A 25,096-nucleotide genomic window follows, 5' to 3' on the forward strand; every position below is an offset into this window, starting at 1 on the left:
GAAGCCAACAGCCGCAGAAACCAAGGGGCACAGGGGATTTTTTTTAATTGATTTATTTATTTTGTGGTGTTGATCAATTTAGAATATTACTGAATATGTTATCGCTTAAAGCTAATTGATTAGAAAAGCAGAAGAAGAAACAACCACTGCCGCCGGTGGGATCCGAACCCACGACCTCCGAATTACGCGTCCGGTGCTCTACCTCTGGCAGCCTTGACGCCATAGGAAGCATAAGAGGGTTCTCACGCAGCTTCCACCCTCTCCGTTCGATGACGTTCTACGTCACACCTGCGGTAACTCAGGACGTTCTACGTCCGCCGCTTATGAACGTGGGTGGCGCTGATGAACACCCCTGTCGCGTTTCGCTTCAGTGCGGCTAATAAAACTAATTGACAGCGCACACCGTTCGCAGTCTACGACGTCACATAGACGTAGATGGTGCCGCTGCTTAGCTCTTTCGAGCACGTATACCTGCTGGGGCGCCGAATGTGCGAGCCAGACAAGAGGCACGGGGAGCTGCTCGCATTGGACACTACTGTGATAAAATATAATCTATCTGACAAAGGGAAGGTGATGTTCGCATTCAGCTGAAATAAGGTGCAGGGCTATTTTTTTCTGCCAAGGGTTCCTTCAGGCTTTTGATGCTTGAGCTGAATATCGTCAGGACATTTCTTTTTATTTTCTAACCTTATCAATGAAGAAAACTTCAGATAGACCTTTCTTCCACTAAAAAATTATCATCTTATTCCGCCCAGATTGGGAAGTAAACTTTATATTAGAAGCCCTGCTTTCTCCTGAAGAAGTTAGCTGTGAGCCACACTCGCGGCAAATGACAACCGTCTACGCTAGCATGCAAACACGTGAACTCAGCATATTCAATCTTCTCTGTCTCAGCATGCTCAGTCTTCTCTGTGTCTCTCTCTCTCTGTGCGTGTTGGCTTTTATTGCTCATAAGCAGCAGCCACACAATCCCAAAGGCGGAATACGTGCGTGATGCCTACATTACCCATATTTCCCTGACGCCTAAAGGAGGTGGGCTTCTCACACACGATCGATGCATGCCACATTAATGCAATCAGATATGAGCTGCCAACATAGACCTAATTCAGGTCCCAGTAGGGTATACGGGCTTCCTGCTTTTGCTGTGCATATCAGAAGTAGCAGGTATGTGGCACTTCAGATATCCTAGCATGCTTAAAATGTATATAAATGCTTTCTCAAGAAAGTGCGGCCAAGCCCACATCGGACATGTCCTTGGAGAACCATCATCGGTTCTACTTGGGTATTGCAAAAGCTAACTGACATACGAAACAGACGTTCGTTCTGATGGACAGGTCCAGTTCAGGGCCACATGAGGAGGTTGGCTGGCTGCCCATTTATGGCCCATTTTGGGCGGAACCAGCATTTAGCTCCACTTGGGATGCTTACATCGCTACCTTATGGGACTAATGTGAATGACCAGTGGAGAGCCCACATGGAGCCAATGTGGCCACCGTTGTAGAAACATCATGGGACCCGCGTGGACTGCCACAGTGAACCACCTATAGGGCACCCCCCCCCCTCTTCCTGGCCCACTTTGCGCTTCATGATACCGCTGATGTGTACTTCTTGTCTATGTATATTCTCTTGTTCTCAAGAAATAAGAAGGTGCAACATCTAAACGGTGCCAGTTAACTGCAATGATAGGCAAATGAGTCGATGAAATACAGTGTGTGTAAACAAAGGGGAGGGGGCAGTGCAGTAAGGCTGAGAGCCGGTTCCATTGTCCATGCAGTGGCTGTCGGAACATATTTTTCGCCCATTCTCACAAATCAGAACAACGTTCCCAAGCAGCACATATAATAGGACCAATATTGGATAAGGCCGGTCCTCAAAGGATCACAAAAAAACCCTCCATTTCCAATATTGGGCCGATTACCAGTGCTGCTTGGGTTGTTACTAACCGAGTACATGTACCCAAAAATATTTGTACTTGAAAATAGGCTTCTCATTCTCTACAAAGCAACTGCCCTGATGATTGAAACAGCATTTCAAACTTTCTTAAACACATTGGTGTCGTTGAACATGTAAATTCTTTGGCCATTTCCGACGGAAGTGTTAATGATTTAAGGAGGCATGGCGTACTCTCCCCTTCCTCTGTGGTGTTCCTAAACGTGGGGATGGCCAAGAAGAATACAGAGCTTACTGAAACAAAACGAATATTAATTATAAAAATCAAATCAAATGTCAGCACAATATTTCTCGTATTCTGGCCCACATATGGCTTTTAAAAACTGCTCCTGCCTGATGCCATTATTTTAATGTATTTCCCGTCAATACTCTAGAGAAGTAGTGAGCACCAGCTGCGTAGGCTGCGTAATGAAATACCAATATACATGGAAGGACGAACACATGCCTCCAAGAAATGGTGCGGAATGTTCTAGCTACCGCCATCGCTGATATATACTCTGTTCCAAAGCTCACTTCGTTCATCGTAATGCAGTGCGCGCAGACATAAATGCGAAAGAAACTTGATTGTTGGCAAATGCACCGCATCACATACAATATTTCATTCCTGCCCTTACGAAGCCAATCGGTGCGACTTGATGAAAAGGATGTCTGTTGTACGCGTTTGTAAAACGGCTCACGGCTTATATATGGTGTAGCAACAATGCATGCTGCCGGAATGTATTTGGCGACGCACGTTTCACAAGGTCATTTCTTTTCGTCCCCGCGGCATTCATCGCTATTCACATCACTGACGGGCTGATCACTTTCAATGAAAACGGAGCACTGGTTTGCTAGAAAAAGCAACAAAATCTTAATGTACTTACTTCAATGCGTTTGTTTGAATGGCAACGCCTCAACGGGAACTACGTCACTGGAGTCTGTAACTGGCGCTTGTCCTAACATCAAAGTTTTGAATATTTCAACAAGGGAAACAACGTTGCACAGCGTGGTTTTTCGGTCACAACTGAGCCGCTAAAAATTACTGCCATTTGCACGACCGGAAGAGACATGCACTTACGAGAGGACGGGTCTGACACAAGTCCATGCTGCGCTGCTACTGGTACTTGCGACTTCATGGTGCACACCGGGGGCCCCGTCCATGTCTCTGGGCGTATCGCTGACGGAAAAGAAAAATTAGAGGGGACACTATAGCTCCGCCTTGAGGGCATGATGTGATAGCGTAATGGGCTAAGCGCCACATATGCAGACGGTCATCCTCTATTTTAGATTCATTGATCCGTGGCAGACCCCAGACCCCTCCTTGCGGAGCGGTGCTGCGGTTAAGCGATGCGCCCCTGCCCTGCGATGGCGGGTGTTCCCAGCGGCGGGCATTGTAAGGCCCAGGTTGATCTTCCCGAGCGACCAATCATTAATTCAATTGCCAACTTCCACGACGCTCACCATCAGTTGGGCTGGTTGTGACTGACGCCGCAAGGTCGTGTGACCTCGGTGGTCAGCCTGCCTTCTAAGATGTTCTCTGGACATCATCTGCCAGATGCATGGTCGGGATTTTTCGCTCACAACGCTGATGCCGGAACTTCTGGGCGACGGGGCCATAAACGCTGTCACGCCGAATGCATAATTAGGCTTAACATCACCGACTCTTACAAGGATGCTGTCTTCGCATCTTCCCTAAATACTTGCCCATCATGATGCATATACAATAGAATGGTTGCATATTAGCTTGGCTAGGTGTATCATTACGGGGAGAGACTACTCGAAGACTCAAGGCGCCGCGGTGGCTCAGTGGCTATGGTGCTCGGCTGCTGGCCCGAAAGACGCGGGTGCGATCCCGGCCGCGGCGGCTGAATTTCTTTGGAGGAGAAATTCGAGGTCCGTGTACTGTGCGATGTCAGTGCACGTTAAAGAACCCCAGGTGGTCGAAATTTCCGGAGCCCTACACTACGGCATCTCTCATAGCCTTAGTCGCTTTGTGACGTTAAACCCCATAAACCAACCAACCAACCAACCAACCTAAGGATCGCTGTGCTATGAATGATGCCTAAGTGCTATATGGCGAGAATAAGCTTCAAGCATGCTTGTAAGAACGCAGAGCGTTTGTAAGTTAAAGAAACAAAAACAAAATACACGTGCTGCCTTCAGTTGCAAATTTTGAGAAGTAAACTGCATGCGTCAGCACTGGAAGAGGTTGCACCTGCTGAATGCCACCGTGCAATGCACTTCGACTGCCGCTGTGGGGGAGGTGGGCGCAACAATAGCTGGTGATAGACTTCTTTCCCACGTGAGATTTGCAGACTGAATGTTTTTATACATTTTTTGATGTTTAACATCTACGTCACATGCAGTTAGAACACATCCTCGTGCCAAGAGAACCATTTTGTTAGGAACAAAGGTGAGCAAAAAAGTTTGATAATATCAGTACTTTCCTACCGAACCCAAACGCAGAGGATAATGAAAATGCTTGAGCTCGGTTTTACGACACCGCAGCGTTCTTTGAATGGGAAAAGGTCTTTGTAAACTTCAGAGACAAAAAAGGCGGAATGTGAATTAGAAAACAAACTCGAGTTAATTCCCCAGCGGAAATCAACAGTAAACCTGGCCGGCACATGAAGTGGACCAACAGATGGTGTGGCCCAAAAGTGGGCTAGTTGGAATACAGTGCTTCAGGCCTTTCTTCTGTTAGGCATTCATGGTTTTTATAAATAAAAAAGACATGATTCGTGTTCAGTAGAAGAAACGACGAACATACCCGTGATATCCAGATTAAGTGGTAGCATCTCCTGCCAGCGGCGTTGTTCCCGGCCTGCAAAGAAAAACAGACTTCAGGTCATGTAGCAAAGAGCCGTTCAATACATGCTTACTGGACGCAGTTTATAAAAACGCTTACGCTCTCCTAATTGAGGGTACAATGGCAATAAGTACTATATCTAACCTGTTAAACTATGCGTGCAAACTGCATGCGAATACCAGCAAAGGCAAGCTAAAACTGCAACATTATCATCATCACAGCCATCAGGCCAAACACGCTATGTATAAGAGAAAGGGCGCTCTTTGACGGCGAAACAATTACACGGTGTTCCAGCTGCACAACTCTAACTCCCCCCGGCCCTAGATTAATTCCAAATCTGATCACAACAGCTGCTTCTCTCAGAGCTGCTGCTACCCCTTATACAGGCTGTTGCACTAAGATTTTGAGGCGAATGCCTTTAATGGCTCATTCTCCTGTACGTCCGTCCGGCGTTACATCCAGCGCCTGGGATGACTCATCGACGAGCGCAGCTGCGGAAAGGTGACGTCATCTTCGTTGACAGGTGCAGCTGTCGGCGCGAGAGCGTCGAGCGCTGCTCCGTCGTCAGTCGTTGTGCGGCAGCTACTGGAGGAGGATGACTCGCAAGCAGCACAAGCGTAACAAACAATTGGCAGTCGAAGTAGCGCTACAAAGGCTTTCGCCTAGCGCACTTTAGGCTGCCAGGGTCTCTCCATAGTTTGTACACAATCTTTAAAAATAGACTTTTTGAGTTTCAAGAGCGCTGTTTTTCGGCGCTGCCCTTTTCAGCGATGTAGAGCTTAGACATGCCAACACTAGCAGGCTGGTTCACTAATATTGAATATTTAACTTGGTAACTATTACTCTCAGGCTTCTTAATTAGAGAGGTGTATTCCCATCATCATCACCATTAATGAATTTATTTAACCCATAGGGCAGGTAGGAAGGTGCTTAAATTAGGGTGGGTCACAGAAAGAAGTGTTTTAAGACATGGCTGTTGTCCAAGTCAGCATTGCACCATGAGGTTGTGTTGTAATCCAGATCTGCTGATGCTTATTAGTACATGAAAGAGGAAATGTGTGCTGTGGAAATTCCACCGCCACGGTGGAATTTCTATGGAGGTGAAATTCTAGATGCCTGTGTGCTCTGCGATGTCTGTGCACGTTAAAGAACCCCAGGTGGTCGAAATTTCCGGAGCCCTTCACTAAAGCGTCTCTTATAGCCTGAGTCGCTTTGGGACGTTGAGAAGCAATTCCTGGGTATGCAGTTATTTAACATTTGGAGGCACCGTTCCAAGTGTGTAGGGACCAATTTTTTTTCTTGGACAGTAATATCAATATATAATACCCAGTGTTATGCGTCTGGTGTTAGCCCACAGTGGAGAAAGCTCCCTTCCCCTCCCTCATACCTGCTTTCGAAGCGGAGAGCACCCACGTGATGAATGAACTCCACCCGTTGTGACAGGATCGTAAGTGCCTCCACGCTCATGTCCGCTTCGCTCCTATGTAGGAAAAGAAAAAAGAAACAAGACAATGTTAGGAAGCTCGAGCCTAGAAGCAAGGCCCTCTTCAAATTCTCGGAAGATCATGCACATACCTGCTATATCAAGGAATGTCGGAGCCTGACGGAAGACAGGGGCGGTTGCCTGCAGTAGGAAATATAGTATGACGACCAATGCCGACCACGATTTCACTGCAAACCAACTAGTGTAATGGGATACATAATCACATGGGTGTTTTTAGTGCGAAAGCAGTACGCCTCCTACACTGTAAAATGAAAAGTTTAAGTAAAGATATTCAGAGTCGCTGAGTGGGCCACGAAAAACACCTCAATCGCGCTTTGACCTGCGTGCCGGTAGAGACACAGATGTGGGCTGCCTGTGTTGGCGTTTAACGCTGAGGAAAAAACGCGGAACTGGATGAATAGGCCGCCGGGGATCACTGGGTTCATTGGCGCCGGTGGTGACACGTTGTTGTTGCTGTTGTAGTTGTTGCGACTGATAGAAGGATGAAAAAATGGCTCAGGCTTAGCTAAGGTTAAGCCTAGTCAGATGCGAAGCATATTGATGGCTAGGCTTGGTCGTCGCTCAAATCAGCCCTGCTTCTAGGCGGCATCCCAACACCTGGCCGCCTCTTATGTGCCCGGAGAGCGAGGCAAGCTCAGCTTTTACCACTGCTGTAGCGTCACGTGGTCAGCTGCAGCGCCTCTGATGTGGAGCCTCCACCGCCGCGGCCGACCGCGCGAGCCGGCAGCCCATCTCTCCTCTGCTGTGACGTCATGTTGTCACGTGGTGTCACGTGGTCATGGTAGCTCCACCGCCGCGCTCGACGGGCTGTAGTATAGCTCTAGTAATATGCTTCGCATAAAAGAAATTGCACGCGCCTGCCGAGCCACCACCGCTGCCACGTGCAGATAGAGGAGAGTTAAAAAATCAGAGGAAAGAGAAAAAGTAAAGAAAATAAAAGAAAAGACGCGCGTCGCAGCAACAACCGCGTTGGCCGAAGCGGACGCTGCTGAAAAAATGGCTGAGGCTTAGCTAAGGTTAAGCCTAGTCAGATGCGAAGCATATTGATGGCTAGGCTTGGTAATACAAGCTTTCCTTGGTTGAATACTTGGTCATTTTAATACAACCACTAGAAGTGTAGCAAGGATTGCCGTGGCAGCTATATACGGGATCATCGGTGAATTAAATGCATGCAGAGTGCACAACCACTGCCCCAGCACCGGCTACAACAGCATTCTTGGCACCCATGGAAAGTACATTGCAAACACCCTTAGTTATTCCACCACCGCCGCCATTCCGTATAGACTGTATTGATGTACCCCCAGCAGCAGCAGGCAGCGCCTCTGATGTGGAGCCTCCACCGCCGCGGCCGACCGCGCGAGCCGGCAGCCCATCTCTCCTCTGCTGTGACGTGATGTTATCACGTGGTCAGCCGCCGCGCCTCTGATGTGGAGCCTCCACCGCCGCGGCCGACCGCGCGAGCCGGCAGCCCATCTCTCCTCTGCTGTGACGTCATGTTGTCACGTAGTCACGCTAAAGGTCAATGGTCCACCGCCACGCTCGACGGGGTGTAGTGTAGCTCAAGTAATATGCTTCGCATAAAAACAGGTAAGCGGCCGTAGCCGCGCTTCGTCACCACCTCCAGGCTCTCTAGACTCCGTTGATTTTATAGTATGTTTATAGTATGTGTATAGTATGTTTTTGGCGTATGTTTCTGCGGTTCGCGGCGTCGCCGTCGCCGTTGTCCGTTGTAACCCGCAGTGCACACCTAGGTCGCGCTTTAAACCTGCGAAACCAATGGAGCGGTAGCTTGGAAAGGCGAGGGCAAAATGGGTAAATTGGATTTTGAGCAAAGGAAATGGCGCACTATCTCTCTCACGCATCTCGGTGAACACTTGAGCCAGAGGGAAGGCGCACAACTACCCTCATGGAACAGTGGACACCAATCTTGTAGCTATGTGGCGGTAGTGACAGATCTGCGCTGCATGCGATGGCATTGTCAACGTTGTGCCAGAAACGCGGCGCTGAAGTCAAAGGCCTTCGGCGTTCGTTGTGTTCATTGGCGTTGGCAACGTTAACACTCCGATCATTTTAACGAAAGGAAAATAACTGGCTCCCTGGGACAGTGGACACCTTAATCGCGCCGTGCCGGGTGTAATGAGAGAGATATGTGAGCTGCAGCCATTGACAAGGTTGTGCCAGAAGCGCGGCGCTGAAGCCACAAGCGGTCGGCGTTCATTGTGTTCACTGGCGTTGGCGTCGAGTACAGGAAATCAAGTGCGCATAACTGGCTCTTTTGGCCAGTGGACGCCTGAATTGCGCTTATAGGTACGTGGGGAGATGAGAGAGACGTGGGCTAGCTGGGTGCGTTCGCGCTGACAGCGGAGAGCGAGCTCTCGCGATCAGCCTTTTAACTGCTACCTGCCAGGGTGGCAGGGTGGGTGGGGACTAATGTAGATATAAAGACAACCAAACAGAAATTTCTTACCACTGATGTGGGAGAACATCTCGTTCCTCTCGCCCGTAACGCCTCCTGTGGCTGTGACAACCTCGCGAAATACTTGCATAGACCTCTTCCTTCATGACAATCAAGAACTGTTAGCGGAGTGTTTATTCAGGAAGGAATATCTGTGAAAAATAAGTTGTCTGCAATTGTACATGCACGTCTTGCTCGAATTCTTTCCCTCAATCTATATAAAAGCTGAAACAGCTGATGTGCTGCGCTCAAATTTCGCATTAGGAAGTAACGTAATCGTCATTTTTTTTTTTGAAAGGAAAAGTGCATAACTGGATCCCTGAGCCAGCGGACGCCTCAGTCACGCTTTCAGGTACAGGTACTTTGCCAAGGTGTCCACCTGCAGAAGACCCTTCTCTCGCATATTTCATACTTAGCATTGCTTAGCGTACTTAGCGTCAGTCCTGTTTGTGTGTGCCTTCTGTGTCCCGTTTCATGCGCCATTACCAGTTTTTTCTTTCAACATTGTTTGCGAACCGCCTCCTAGGAATGCAGTCGCCACCACCTGGATTAAGTTTCACATCTTCGTCCTCATCAGCAGAGCGCGATAACCACTCACCTAACAAAGTGCGCTTTTCATACAAATCCTCTCGGATGCGTAGTAGCAGCGGGGTCAATTGCCCAGAGCTGCCGACGGTAAATGCATGCCCAGGTTGGTCTGCCGAAGCGGGGCAGTAGTGATTCTCTCGGAGGAGAAGTGGTAAAAGGAAGAGCATGGTATCCACCTCAGTCTGGATTAAGCCGAGTGAGAAAAGGATCAGGAGAGGATGAGAGGCGAAAAAATTTACACGTACACCATTTTCATGACGAGTTGGCAATTAGATAGCATTAGAAGCTGTTGCTGCCTTCACCAGAAGTGATGTCAATGTCACTCCGGTGACGTTATTTGCGCTCCAGTGATTTCCATCTGGTGCAGTGACTTTTCTCCACCCAATTTAAATGATCGTCGAATTAGCTACCGGCGACATATTTTCTCCCCGATTATGGTTTAGGTTTACGGTTATTGGGGTTTAACGTCCCAGGGCAACTCAGGCTATGAGGGACACCGTAGTGAAGGGCTTCAGAAATTCGACCATCTGGGGTTCATTAACGTGCACTGACATCGCACAGCACATTGGCCTCTAGAATATCGCCTTCATCAAAATTCGGCTGCCTCGGCCGGGATCGAACCCGTGTCTTTCGGGTCAGCAGCCGACCCAACGTCGGAACCAGTGAGCCACCGCGGAGTCTCCCCGATTATGTTTTTAATGTTAGCGCGTTCATAATTAGCGAGCACTGCACATAAAGGGTACGATGTGGGATTAGCACAGCTTGCTCGCAAAATGTAGAAGCTCGTGCTTATTCAACACATTACAATACTCTATTGTTTACGTTACAGACTTGGAATGGACTGACGAATATTGTCTCGTAAGCCCGGTTTCGGGAGAGCCTCCAGAGAAATTCCACCTGCGTTTGACTCGCCGCGCCTTTTCGTGCCGCTGTCTCATATTTACATGCAGCGTTATTAAGCGTGAGCCTACGCCTGGACTATGGTTCAAACATGTTCCCCCAGCTGCGAAACATGATCAACATGTTCAACAGTCTCGGAAGGGAATAAAAGTTCACAATTGGCAGCGATGTGCTGGAAGTGGCAAGGGAATACGTTTACTTAGGGGAGGTAGGGACTGCTGATCCAGCTCACGAGAGTGCAATAACTGGAAAAATGGGATTGAGTGCACTTCGCAGGTTTTCTCAGATCATGAATGGCAGTTTACCAATATTCGTTAAGAGGACAGTTTACCTATAACAGCTGTATTTCACCGGTACTAGCCTGTGGGGCAGAAACCTAGAGGCTGTACTTAAAATAGTTCAGCCTAAGGATGACGCATCGAGCATTGGAAAGAGTTTGGTTTGGTTTATGGGGGGTTTACTGTGCCAAAACAACTCAGGCTACGAGGAACACTTTAGTGAAGGGCTCAGGAAATTTCGACCACCTAGGGTTCTTTAACGTGCACTGCCATCGCACAGTAGACGGGCCTCTAATCGAAATTCGACCGCCGCGGCCGGGATCGAACCCACGTCTGTCGGGTCAGCTGCCGAGGGCCATAACGACTGAGCCACCGCGGTGGCCTATAGAAAAGAAAGTGTTAGATTTTATGTTAAGGCACAGAATGAGGGCAAAGTGGGTAGGAGATCTAATGAGGTTGATGGCATCCTAGCCGGTATTAAGAAATGGGTTCGGGCAGGTCATGTAATCTGAATGCAAGGCGACCGATGGTTTTTAAGGGCAACTGACTGGATCCCAAGAGGAAGCAAGCGTATCGGGAAGCGGAAGAAAGATGACTGCGTGAGATTATACAATATAGCGCTAAACAACGAAGACAAGAGAGAAGAGGACAAGACAGGCGCTATCTTTCAAATAACGGTTTGATCACGTGGAAAAGGAAATGTATACAAACAGGGATTAGGAAAAAAAAGATGCCCGGGCTTAGCTGGGTTAAGCCAAGAATGCGTTGCATATTGCGCGGTCTTTTTGCGCCAGGTATTGCTTGGCGGCACTCGATTTTCTCAGCACCTTTTCCTCCGTGACGGACGGACGGACGGACGGACGGACGGACGAGGACAAGACAGGCGCTATCTTTCAAATAACGGTTTGATCACGTGGAAAAGGAAATGTATACAAACAGGGATTAGGAAAAAAAAGATGCCCGGGCTTAGCTGGGTTAAGCCAAGAATGCGTTGCATATTGCGCGGTCTTTTTGCGCCAGGTATTGCTTGGCGGCACTCGATTTTCTCAGCAGCTTTTCCTCCGTGACGGACGGACGGACGGACGGACGGACGGACGGACGGACGGACGGACGGACGGACGGACGGACGGACGGACGGACGGATGGATGGATGGATGGATGGATAGGAGCGCCCCCTTTGAAACGGGGCGGTGGCAACCGCCAACATGCTCAGCCGTCTTTGTTTTAGAGCGCAGCTCTTTGGCGTCCGTTCCTGGGTTTCGCGTCGTCGTCGGCGTCGGCGTCGGCGTCGGCCTCGTAACCAGCTCCGCCCCCAATGTAACGCTTTTCAATTGGTCGAAATGCTCGTGACGTCACAGTGCGCGAATTTCAAATGGGGCCAATTGTACTTTGGCTAGTAACCATGCAACCAATCAAAGGGATCGTATAGTGATGCTGCAACTAAGTTGGACTGAGTTTAGTTAATTGCTTAATTAATCAATTAGCCTAATTAATATAGAGGAGAATGAAGAGGTCAGAAGAAAAGAAAAGAAAAGAAAGACGCGCGCCGCAGCGACAACAGCGTCCGCGGAAGGAGACGCTGCTGAAAAAAACAGATAAGTACGAAGCCGCGTTCCCTCCACCACCACGCACTTCCCCACTCAGTAAGACGTTGCTCGTTTCATATACGTTGTGTCGAACATCCTAGACAGTTCCAACAATTGACAGGTTAATGACAGAACACGATGGATAGAAATACAAGAATATAAATATGAAATAGCCTAATTAACCTTTCTAATTAGACCGCATAAATCAATAAAACCGAGAACGAAATTGGTCGAGTTGGGGAATCGAACCAGGGTCTCCGGAGTGCGATACGAACACGCTAGCCACTCCGTAATGCCAGCTGAATGGTTTGGAATGAACAAAGGCGCGTCTAGCTAATACGGCGTTTTCGTTCACTCCCATCTTCCCCCTTTCCCTTACGGCGAGGTGCAGGTGTCCACCCAGATATGCGAGAGAGATACATTTCCTTTCCTCAAAAAATAAATTTACCGTCCAGCAAGGCGTACAGCCGAATTGGCGATGGCGTTCTGTGGACTCCCTGGCAGCGTTGCAAGACGCTGCCGCGTTCGACTCTTACAGGCGAAGCTTAACATGTTAACCACACATCAGTAACACACGCAGACAGCCAATGGACGCGTCATTCGCTGGCAGCACTTGATTCATCATTCACAACCACATTCTTAACGTACGCTCCCTTGCCGCACATGCCAAGGACGTACACCACGATCACATTCTGCGCCATTCCTCTGTACTTTGCTTTGCTGAAACCTGGATGGATCCCGAAGAGCCTCTCGAAATCATAGATTTCCTATACTGCTGTGGTGCTCGCAGAGACCACAACAGAGCGGCGGGAGTCGCTATCTACTTGCGCACAGGTCTCTCTGCAATACCAGTCGAAATGTTTGGCACGTCACATGAAGTTGCCGAACTGTGCGCCGCAAAGTTGCCCAACGGCTTGCTGGTAGTAGCTGCCTACTTCGCCCCTACCGCACTCACGAAAGACGTCGTGCACTTCCTGCAACTCGCATTAACCGTCCATCGATCCACACCGATGTAAGTAGTGGGGGACTTTAATGTTGACATAAAGACAAACAGCAATTTCCTAACACTTATGCGGGAGAACATCCCGTTCCTCTCGCTCGTAACGCGTCCCACGGCTGTGACAACCTCGCGAGGCACTTGTATAGATCTCGTCTTTGAGAATCAAGCATTGGTGTACCAAGTCGAATATATATCAGTCTATTTCTCCGACCACAAAGCTTCCTTCATGACTGTCAAGAACTGTTAGTGGAGTCTTTGTTAAAGGAATACGTGTGAAAAATTAAAAAAAATCTGTGATAGCGCATACATGTCTTGCTCGATTTCTTTGCCTCAATCTATCGAAAAGATGAAACAGCTTATTTGCTGCGCTCAAATTTCGCATTAGGAAGTAACGTAATCGTCGGTAATTTTTGTTTTCTTTTTCCTTCCTTTTTTCTTTTTTTTCACGTGGTTTGGTGACGTCACCTCCCCACGTGACGTCACGTCACGTGGTTTGGTGCGCCCAAGGGCTGAACTGAGTGATTGCAATATGCTACGCATAAAAACGAAGGCAAGCTCACGCAAGACAATCTAATATTCGACTTTCGCTCTCCTGTACTGCGATAGAGGAAAGTGTCGGTGCGTTAATCGATGTCGTTGCACGTTAAATATTTCCCAATTGGTATAAATTATTCCAGAGCCCTCCACTACGGTACCTTTCTTCGTTTCTTTTGTCACTTCCTCCACTATTCCTTCCCCTACGGCGTGGTTCAGGCGTCCTCCGAGATGCGAGACATAATGTGCCATTTCGTTCCCTCAAATGCCAATTTTCTCTACAACGCTACCGCCAATAAACCTAATAAACACCGGCGGCCTATTGAAAAACATTCTGGAGGCACTTAGGTCTGCTTACATAGAGGAATCCGAAAGCGTGTTTTTAGGAAAGGAAAGGGAGTAGTAGCACTCAAATCTCTACATCTCGGTGGAAGCCTCAAGCATGCAATTGGTGGTGCAGAAGGTGAAAGAACGCCACTAAAGATGCATATGTCATCGGTCCGAATCCCTGTCGCAAGAAAGCCTCCCACTTGAATAAAACATTTAAGCTATATGCAAAGAGAAATGCTATGACATAACCGGGAATGCTGTAAGAGGAATGGTTACTCAAAATTTTGGTGAATGTATTCGGGAACACTGCCACAGCACTGAGGGCAACCAAGGATGGCATCGCTGGGATTTCATCTGCCACGGCGACATCTGATAAAACCACCGTCCGTGTGCAGCAGCTAGCAACTGCTGCTGTCATTGCTCCTTCTGCTGTCTGCGCGTGGCAGCTGGTGATGCTAATTAGTATTGATTGTCTATGCTGATTAGAATCAGTCAACGCTATTACTCTCATGACTTACATGATTCCTGACTACATATGACTGATGGTGACATACCCAGAGACGTCACAGGGGACCAACCTCCGGTGTGGATTTTGCGGACACATCCGGTGTTAACACAGGCATCTAATGCTTTCGCATTAAAATTTCGACACGTGGAGATCTCATATGTGCACTGACATGCCACAGCACAAAGGCCCCTTTTATTGCGAAAGCAATACTGCTAGCACTTTTCTGCGGTCGGTGGAGGTCGTTCCTTCGCTCACGTGACAGCGTGACATCACGACCAGAGGAGAGCAGGGGCCCCAACTCGTCTCTTCGGCCGTAGTCGTTCCTTCGCTCAGCGCGGCGGCTACCACGTGACGGCCTCCTCGGCCCGCCGCGTGAGGGCGCTCGCTAGAAGACGATAAACGGGGCGCCGCAGGCGCGCTCCGCTTAGGGGAGGAGGATATCTGTGGCAATCGGCCGCAGCCTTCGGGCTGCGGCCCTGTATCTGTTTTTGCAGCCAGCGTCCGTCCCGGCGGACGCGGTTGTTGCGACGCGCGTCTTTACTCTCTCTTTTAGTCTTTCCTCTTATCTTTTAACTGTCTTCTATCTGCACGTGGCAGCGGTGGTGGCTCGGCTTGAGCCAGTTGGCAGGCCTGTGCACTTTCCTCTTCATTGTTCTCTCAGTCGCAACAAACCAACCAACCAACTGTAGCGCCCGGCAACGCTATAAAGCGCAGGCGCTGCGATCGGCGTTCCCGCGACAGAAGAAAATAAAGAACGACAGCGCGTGCTCGGAGCGCACGCCCGGCACGCGCAGTCCGGAACTAGAAGCCTACCACGCTGGTCGTCTCTCTCTGGTGCTCCGCTGCGACCCCGCTAATACCTCAACAGTGGTGACCCGGCGAACCGTGCCTTCTTTCACAGCGGCGGCCTAGCATGGCGTACTGGCAGCACCCAAGTTTCGACCCGCCGCTCCCGGCGTTCCGGCCTGCAGGCGTCGGCGGGTGGTTCGCCCAGCTGGAGGCTGCGATGTACCTGAACGGCATCACCATCCAGCCGTTCAAACACGCAGTCCTTTGTGACACCCTCCCGGCCGACCTCCTGCGTCGGCTCACCTACTCTGCTTTCGGCGGCCGGCCCTACGATGAGCTGCGTGCGGCCGTCTTGGCGGACTTCGGTGCCTACTACGTTCCGCCGCCGCTCTACGACGCAGCGGACCCGTTTTCGCCGCCGCCAGCCTCTGTCCCTGGACCGGCCTCGCTCGCGCCCACGCAGCCTTCATCAGAACCCGGCCCGCCTCAGCAGCCCCTCGCCGCATCGCCGCCACTCCCGTCCAGCGTCTCCAGCCCGGCTGTCTCTCTCGACGCCACACCAGGTGGGATCCGCACGAGCTTCGCCTCGCGTCCTTCTCCCACTACTATCGTACCCGCGTCTCTGGCCCTGCCTCTTTGCGCTTCAGTGGCGTTGTCGCCAGAGCCTCCTGCAGCCAAAGACGACTCTGCGGCAGCAGCCGTGCCGAGGCTTCCGGCATCTCCATCTACCTCGTCACTACCGCCAACAGCTCTGCAGGCCTCTTTTGTGAGGTTGAAGCCGTCGCCCGCTGATGCTAAAGAGCCCTGGACAACGACCAAGCCTGCTTGTCACACTCCCAGCCCCTCAGAAGGTCCGCAGAGCACTACTCGTCATCAGGAGCAGGATGAGAAAGCCAACCCGATGACAGCAGTAACAAGCACGGCGATCGCCTCCAGCCCCACTTTGCCTGAAACAGTTCCTGACCCAGTGTCAGCGCTTGCTCTCAAGCCCGACCATGCCCACACGCGCATCAGCACTGGCCAGTCGCTCCGGACGGCCACTCCCGCTTTACCCCAGCACCTGGAATTGAACCCAGCAACTTCCTCCGTCATCACCACAGCTGTCACCGTTGTCTCGTCGGTCACACCTGTGCCAACCCTAGTGGCCGGACCGCACTGCTCGCGCCCTACATCACGGGCACCTGAGCCATGTAAGCCAGCCATTTCCACCTATTTGGACGACTTGAAGCTGGCGCTACAGCAGCGACACGACACCACGCTAAAGACCACATCTGTCCCCGGAGCCGTTTCGACCGCTCTCTTGCTTGCGACGGCGTACTCTGTGTGCCAGCTTCCCGCCGACATCAGCTGCAACGGTCCAGCACCAATGACACTTGTGCCAGCGGGCAGCACTACAGTCGGTGACGGCCCCGCCATGGCCTCCATTGCCCTAATATGCTTTGTCAGCTCGGCACTCTGCCTCATTCGCCCGTTGCGCAGCAGCCAGGCTCGTCCACCTGAGCCCGTGCACTCCACCCGACAGCTCTTCCCGGCCCCCGACATGAACTTACCGGACCTTGTAGCGACCCCGTGGGGACACTGTTACTCCAGCTGCCTGCTTGCCTGCCGTGGCTACTCCATCTCTGCCCCGTCGGCGCGTATATTTCGACGTTGTCTAGGCGGGGGGCCCTGTAGCGCCCGGCAACGCTATAAACCGCAGGCGCTGCGATCGGCGTTCCCGCGACAGAAGAAAATAAAGAACGACAGCGCGTGCCCGGAGCGCACGCCCGGCACGCGCAGTCCGGAACTAGAAGCCTACCACGCTGGTCGTCTCTCTCTGGTGCTCCGCTGCGACCCCACTAATACCTCAACACAACCAACCAACCAACCAACCAACCTCCGCTTATGTCTGAGGAGTTGTACAAGGCGTCCCTGGAGCGACGTGCTGCGCGGAAATGCAGGCGCCGTGCCGAGGAGACAGATGAAGAAAGGCAAGAGCGGTTGGCTAAGCAACGCGCCTATACCGCAGAATGGCGAGCCCGGCGGCGTTCATTGCGTGTTCATTGCAAGAAACAAACAGTGCAAACCATGTTGTGTCCAGAGTAAATCCTTTAGTTGCACATTAAGGCGAAGCCATGCCTTACCACCAGCAGAGCCAAGCGCAGCCAGGGAGCTATTGCTTTCGCTATCACTCAGGCTTAACCAGAGCTAAGCCACAGCTAATTTTTTAAGGCGGAAGCCTTTAACGTCTCATCGTTGTAAGCAGCAGTTGTCGACAGAAAATGTCACGCTTTTCAATTGGTAGAAACGGTCGTGACGTCACAGTGCGCGAATTTCAAACGGGGCCAATTGCACTTTGGCTAGTAACCATACAACCAATTGAAGGGATCGTATGGTGATGCTCCAAGTAAGTGGGACTGAGCTTAGTTAATTGCCTAATTACCCAATTAGCCTAATTAGCTTTACTAGTAAGTCCATATAAATAAATAAAAGCGATTTAGAAATTGGTCGAGCTCAGGAATCGAACCCCGGTCTTCGGCGTGAGAGACGAGCACGCTATCCACTCCGCCATGCCAGCTCGATGGTTTGGAATGAACAAAGGCGCGTCTAGTGAATACGGTGTCTTCACTCACTCTCATCCTCCTCCATTCTCTTCCGGCGAGGTTTAGGTGTCCACCGATAAATGAGAGACAGATACATTTCCTTTCCTCAAAAACCAATTTACCGACGAGCGAGGCGTAGAACCGAATGGGCGATAGCGTTCTATGGACCCCTTGGCAGCGTCGCAAGACGCTGTCGCGTTCCACTCTTAGGGGCGAAGCTTAACATCTTAACCACACATCAGTGACCACACTTTAGGTCAAAAAGTGCCTCCTGAATTTTGACGGGTGTCCACCGAGATATGTGAGATAGTTACTGCGTAATCTCCTTTCCTCAAATACAATTTTCATTTTCTTCATTACGGCTCCTCTTCATCTATCTTCTTTCACTCCCACCTCCCTTCCTCTACGGTGCGGTTCAGGTGTCCACCGAGATGGCAGAGAATTACTGCGCCATTTCCTTTCCTCAAAAAGCGTTGCGTTCAAAGAGCAAGGCATCGCGCCGAACGGGGGGTGGCGTTCCGTGGACCCCCTGGCAGCGCTACAACGCGCTGTCGCGTTCCACTCCTAAACGCGAAGCTTAAGCGTCATTAATTAGCAGTTAATTAGTATTCAGGCATTAATCAGAAATTAACAATTAGTTAGTGATTTGCCATCACTTAGTAATTAGTACTCAAATATATGTGACGCCACCAGTGCCACAGAAAGAGCGAAGGTGGTGCGGAAAACGCTTCCGCCTCTACCCACTTTAGAGAGTCAAAGTGCCCCCTGAATTTTTTGCGTTTCGCCTCCAACGAAACGCGGCGTCGCAGCCGGTTTCTAACGCAGGTTTTCCGGCTCAGTAGCTGAGCGCGCAACCACTGAGCCACTTCGGCGGGTGTTTCCAACGCATGCAGCACAGGTCTCAACTCCGTGTTACAAAAAGCGCGGTTGAGGAGTCCACTAAATCAGCGAGCCAGTTATGCGACTTTCCTCAAAATCAATGTCTACAACATAGTCAACGCCAATGAAACGCCGGCGGTCAATTGCTCGACGGCCGCGCTTCTGCCACAACGTTGCCAACGCGCCCGTGCATGCAGCACACTTCTCGCCACCGCCACATACCTCAAAGCACGTTTGAGGTGTCCACTGACCCAGGAAGCCACTTATGTGCCTTTACTTTCCTCGAAATCAATGGCCTTGTGAAGCCGACGCCACTGAACTCGATGAACGACGGCGGCATATTACTCAACTGCTGCGTGTCTGCTAAGGCGAGGATTCGTACGCGGAGTGGAGGTCGAATTTCGGTGTAGGCGAAATTTTCGATGCCCGTGTACTGTGCCATGTCAGTGCACATTGAAAAACGCCAGGTGGTCGAAATTTTCTGAGCCCTTCACTGCAGCGTCCCTCATAGCATGAGTTGGTTCAGGACGTTGAAGCCCCATAAAACAAAACGTTGTTAAAGTCAACGCATGCAACGCAAATCTCACCACCGTCACGCACCTCAAAGCGCGACTGAGGTGTGCGCTGACCCCAGGGAGCGATATATGCGCCTTTCCTTTTGTGACTTAGAGGCTTCACGCACGATGATGAAGCTAAATTGGGATTTCGCACTGAAAAATCACAACGCAGCAACAAGTTAGCTGTGACTTAGCTATTAGCTGCCGCAAGCGTCAGGAACACAGCATCCGAACACGATTATAGTCTATAAAGCCGAAAAACAAACGCTCCCTAACAGCGCAGTTTTCGGTGAGCGTTCGTGTCTTAAATATTTTTTTTTTTGGGGGGGGGGGGGGGAAGGAAATGGCAAAGCATCTCTCTCGCATATCTCGGGGGACACCTGAACCGCGCCGTAAGGGACGGGATAAAGGAGGGTCTGAAAGAAAGGGAGAGGTGCCGTAGTGGAGGCCTCCGGAATAATTTTGACCACTTGGGGATCTTAAACTTGTACTAGCATCACACAGGACACAGCCGCCCATCGCGTTTCGCCTCCATCGAAATGCTCCCGCCGCGGTTGGGTTCGAACCCGGGTACTCCAGCTCAGTAGCCGAGCACGCTAACCACTGAGCCACCGCGGCGTGTCGATACTGTAGATTACACGCATGATGGAATCAAAATGTGCAGTGTGCAACGCGCAATACGCCCGCGAGAAAGTTTAGTATCACGTGGCAGCCCGAGGAACCAAGATAGAACAACACGTTCTGAAAGAGCGAAGAAGTAAAAAACTTAGGGACGCCTTAACCACATCCTGTAAGAAAATTTGGACATGGGGATCCTTTAACAAAATGGAAGTTGGACCAGTCGGAAATATTCGAGAGGAATCCCGAAATGTCGGAAGTACGCCAACCTCTATAAATGGTTTAAGCTGGATTAATGAGGGTTAGTGCGCGGGTCGGGATGGCTTTGTGGGGACTGGATTAACGCGGAATAAAGTACAAAAGTGGGAATGGTCAGTAGAATCCCATACGATGAACCATTAAAAGGTACAGCCTCCCTGATTTTTAATAATATAGCGCGAGCGTCGACCGAACTGCTGGTCAGCGCCTTATAACGGCGATAAGCGTGCAACAAGGCGAGAGTTCGCGCACGCGCACGAAGGCAGAGCGTCGTCTGCTAGGCTGTTCCAAGCACGAGGACACACGCCCTGCCGCAATATCAGCTCGCAAGATCCCGCCAAGCCGTAAAGCGCATGCGCATTATTAATATGTGAGACTGCATGAGACATGATTTCTTTCTCTCTTTTTTTTTTGTTTGCCTATTACGGGAGGCCAGCCTGGCGATGCAAAGTGATAAGAAAAAATAAAAGTAAAGAAATATAGCAGCACATTGAAACCATTGCCTGGATCGCGATAAGCGGGGTTCCAACCAGCTCTTTAATGAGCCTTGCAGTGTCTCGACGGTATAAAAAGGCACCGCAGCTCTCAAACGCCCACTTCGGCGGAGAATGCCTCCTTGCGAGTTATCATTTTTCGGTTTTTGTGGCTCTGGACCAAGGCCCACTTATGCTGTCTTTTTTTGTTGTCTCAATTCTGTAAAGTTTACCCGCTCACTCCTGAACTACTTAAGCAAAACCACGGAGCCACGAATGGTTGCGCCTCCTTTTTTTCTGCAAGAAGGTTGCCGCTTTCAGCATGCGTCACCTGAGCTGGAAATGGCAGTCGCCACGTTAGGAGCGATGAATGCATTGAGAAGCGTGGGGTGTATAAGCTCGTTCTTTCAGGAGAGGAAGGGGTAGTAAGACACAGCTGCATGTATCCGCGAATGTAGAACACTTCTGTGTATTTTCATCAAATAACCTTTATTTCCTTGGTGCATTTTAGAACTGAAACAGGGCCTTGTCTCAAGGCTCTCACACATCATACATATAAGTTAATAGCGCTGAAACTCGCCTCCGGACTGAGCAACACCCGCGATGCGCCTGGGCAGGGAGTCGAAGAGTGCGGGTACAAGGTCCACGTCATCCTTAAGGGCATCCCATGCACTCTTCACGGCTTCCCACAAGCCGTCTGCCGATGCATCGTGGAGACTCATCTTTGACAAGTTGGACTTGAGGATACCCCAAACATTTTCAATTATATTCAGGTCCGCTCCCTGGGGAGCCAAGACAACGTCATGATGCCTAGTTGTTCCAAATGTTCCTTCACGGCGCGTGCAGCATGCACCGGTGACAGGTCATGCTGTAGGTAGAAGCAACCATCCGTGAAAGGGCCGTTCAGAAGATGGGGAAGAAGCTCCTGATCAATAATTTCCAGGTATGCTTCAGCACAGAAGCGGCCCGATATACGACGGAGCGGGCCAAGGCCGTTCTTAGTTATTACGCCCCAAATGTTTACGCTCGTCCTGCCACTAGACTTGACCTTCTGAACATAGTGTGGATCATACCTGCAACAGTGGAAGAAAATTTTATACACAACATAAAGTGTGTCAATGACTCCTAGACAATATTAAACGACACGTAATGAAAATATTACAGCGACAATACACCCCCTCTTCACATGGAAGTATAATCCATCCACAATCTCAGCAAACATCTTTTAAATTTAACCAAGTATAAGTAATTCTATTTAGGAACCATTTTACCCGCCTGTGCTGCATCATCTATTTCTTGAACAGTGATAGCTGACATTGATAATCACATGTCACCCCGGGAAGCAAATGCCATATACTTTCGCAGGTTTAAGCCAAACATAGCCAAATCGAAAAAAATGAACAATGATAAATCACCAACCTCATGAGGTCTGGCCGGTAAACTTTCTGTTGCTGGCTCCATTTTGTGCAAACCGTGGACTCGTCTGTGAAGACAACATTTTCCCAGTCCTCCACGGTCCATTCAATATGGTCGCGTGCAAACTGTAGCCTTTTCTCCTTGTTAGTCGCCGAAAGCTTCGGCTTCTGCACCGCAACTCGATTGCGAAGACCTGCTTCTCGAAGTCGGGTACGCACCAAGTTGTCACTCACGTCCACTCCAGCAACCTGCTTCAATTGGCCAGCAGTCATGAAGGGCGCTACACAAGCCGCAGCAACAATGGCATGGTCCTCTTCTTCCGTTGTCTTGCGCTTCAAATGTCGAGGAGCGTCACAAATGCGCCCTTCGTCGCGATAAGCCTGAACTATTCTGCTTACGGTAGCCTGAGTGACTCCAACGCTCTTAGCAATTTCATTCTGAGACTTCCCGCAAAGCGACATTGCGATGACGCGGTGGCGTTGTTCCAGTGGCACGCGTGGAGGCATTCTCCGCCGAAGTGGGCGTTTGAGAGCTGCGGTGCCTTTTTATACCGTCGAGACACTGCAAGGCTCATTAAAGAGCTGGTTGGAAACCCGCTTATCGCGATCCAGGCAATGGTTTCAATGTGCTGCTATATTTCTTTACTTTTATTTTTTCTTATCACTTTGCATCGCCAGGCTGGCCTCCCGTAATAGGCAAACAAAAAAAAAAGAGAGAAAGAAATCATGTCTCATGCAGTCTCACATATTAATAATGCGCATGCGCTTTACGGCTTGGCGGGATCTTGCGAACTGATATTGCGGCAGGGCGTGTGTCCTCGTGCTTGGAACAGCCTAGCAGACGACGCTCTGCCTTCGTGCGCGTGCGCGAACTCTCGCCTTGTTGCACGCTTATCGCCGTTATAAGGCGCTGACCAGCAGTTCGGTCGACGCTCGCGCTATATTATTAAAAATCAGGGAGGCTGTACTCGAACATGCAATCAGATTTTCAAATTCGGTGATACGCACAGCACATGGGTCATTTCTGCGTTCTGCGTCCATCAGAACGCGGCCGCCGTGGCTAGAATTGAAACCTGGTCCACCCGCTCAGTAGCCGAACTCTGTAATCACTGAATCCCAGCGGCCGATAGAGCTATGCTTTGCACCAAGTATGAAACCGTGATCCACGACTGAGCACATACGCCCAGTTGATGATTGCCAGCGTCCTCATCCTCGGGATATGCTAAGTGCGACGGCTGGCCATGCATTTCCGCTTAACGTAACACAAATAGCTTAGGTTGTTGGCTTCCGCTAGGCTTAGATTTGCCCCCGTGCGGCCTAAGCATGTGAAAAAATTACGGTCTCGGGACCACGGTATTCTTGGGACGTCAGGATCGAGCGCCAGAAACGCCCGTCGAACACTGTCCACGCACCAGAACGCTTGACTCTCCCGAGCGAATCAAAGAAAAAAAAAAGCTTCGAACGGCGACCCAAAGCCCCTTTGCCAGAGACGGATTAATGGGGGAGTTTGTTTAGACCTTCCGAGCATCGTTATGGGCATATCTAAAACACAAGACTTCATGGGTGAATTATCGTTCAGAAATGCTCATTGATCTCACCGTTAGTGATGCCTTGGCGCGGGGGCCGTCGTAAAACGATAGTTGCCAGCTGTTTCATATCCGAGGCACACCTCAGACCCTATGCAGCCCCACCGGTGCCTTCCGGGAGCCTCGTTCGACACCTTCTAAACTTGCGGCCCGCTCCTACAATGGCCTCCTTCCAGAGTGACGCTGACGTGTGTGCTCGGACAGCAGGCCACGTTGGGTCGAGCGCCAGCCAATCAGGTCCTTCCCCGTTCCCATGTCACGTGCTCCACCCGGCGTCGCCATGTTCTGCTTCAGGCTAGTGCCACATTTTATATATTTTTTGCGTACAGTCCTCGGGGGAAAAATTGTTATCTCAAGCGAACAGCGACCAAAGCAGGAACGTTTAATAAAGCATGACTCTACAGTTAACGAGAGCTGTGGTAGCGAGGGATGATCGCCTTTTTGTTTTCTTTACTATCTCTTCACAGCACAGTGCCCTTCTATTGATTGTGGCTGAGCGCTGATCGCCGGAAAAGGTTGCTGCTTCTATCTATGTTCAGTTTCCACTGAGAATTAATCATCAGACGGCTACACTTGCAACCAGCTCCAGCAAAAGATGCGAACAAATTCTTACAACGAACGAAAATAAAAAATTGTGGCGGGTAAATAGATTGACGCGGATGAAATGCAGTAGCATTCATCTTTCTTTACGCAATCTCTTTCTGTTCTGTTTGTATTCCAACTGCGATTACGCAACTGCGCAAAATGTGTTCCAGTGCTAGATCGCGGCGACTCCTACCCCTACCGTCGCAACTGTTAAGCGATCCGCCATTTCACTGGCAGGTGAAGGAGCGTCACTGGAAAGAAGGGAAAACTTTATTTCTACTAATGCTTTTCCTGCGGTTTGGGGGCATCTCCAGAGACGTCTTGGTTCTATCCCCAGGAGCCTTCTCTGTCGAAGTCGTCCGCCTCTAATCAATGGTCGGTTGCCCTCAGTCCAGGGCTCCGCTGGCCACTGCCGCCCGTTGAGCTCGCTGTACCAGACCTTGTTGGTCTTCACAGCGGTCGCTGGACAGCAGAGTCTCCCACTGCTCCGCACTCGGATTTTCTATTTTGGGGACCACGTCTATGTTTTGGCAGGCCCATGTAGTGTGATATAGAGTAGGTTTTTCGTCGCACCAGGGACATTTGTCCGCGTATATCGTAGGGTGCATTTTGTTTACTATATGTAGGTTTGGAAAAGAGCCTGTTTGTAATTGTCTCCAAGTGACAGCTTCCTCTCTGCTGAGAGATTTGTGCGGTGGGGGATATCGCATTCTTCTGCCTCTATAGTTTTGTAGTATGGCCGAGTATTTCGTGGGTGCTGGTGCGAGTTCAGCGGTCTCGTCGGATGCTCGGAAAGTAATGTATCCTCGAGCTATGCTGTCGGCCTCTTGATTCCCTGCCTGCCCCGTGTGCCCCGGTACACAAAAAAGTTGTGTGTGGGATCTTGCCGTTTTGTTCTCCCTGGTTTTCAATTCTGTCGCTCGCTGCGAGAAG

The 25,096-nt window shown here is 50.3% G+C and overlaps 2 protein-coding genes across 2 annotated transcripts in view; both read right to left on the reverse strand.

The window, feature by feature from the left end:
* LOC149347599 (uncharacterized) overlaps positions 1-25,096 on the reverse strand; it is a 165,119-nt gene that overhangs the window by 3,777 nt on the left and 136,246 nt on the right. The gene's annotated exons all lie outside the window — the stretch shown is intronic.
* Positions 414-23,730, reverse strand: LOC149347600 (uncharacterized). Its single transcript, XM_089586032.1, has 6 exons — positions 23,591-23,730; positions 6,314-6,362; positions 6,126-6,218; positions 4,700-4,770; positions 3,008-3,106; positions 414-556 (listed from the first exon to the last, which is right to left on the reverse strand). The coding sequence occupies exons 3-6, from the start codon at positions 6,203-6,205 to the stop codon at positions 414-416; spliced, it is 393 nt and encodes a 130-aa protein (XP_089442158.1). The 5' UTR covers positions 6,206-6,218; positions 6,314-6,362; positions 23,591-23,730.

The sequence above is a fragment of the Amblyomma mixtum genome, chromosome 4 (assembly GCF_055824585.1).
Source record: "Amblyomma mixtum isolate Tamu chromosome 4, ASM5582458v1, whole genome shotgun sequence".
Lineage (NCBI taxonomy): Eukaryota > Metazoa > Arthropoda > Arachnida > Ixodida > Ixodidae > Amblyomma > Amblyomma mixtum.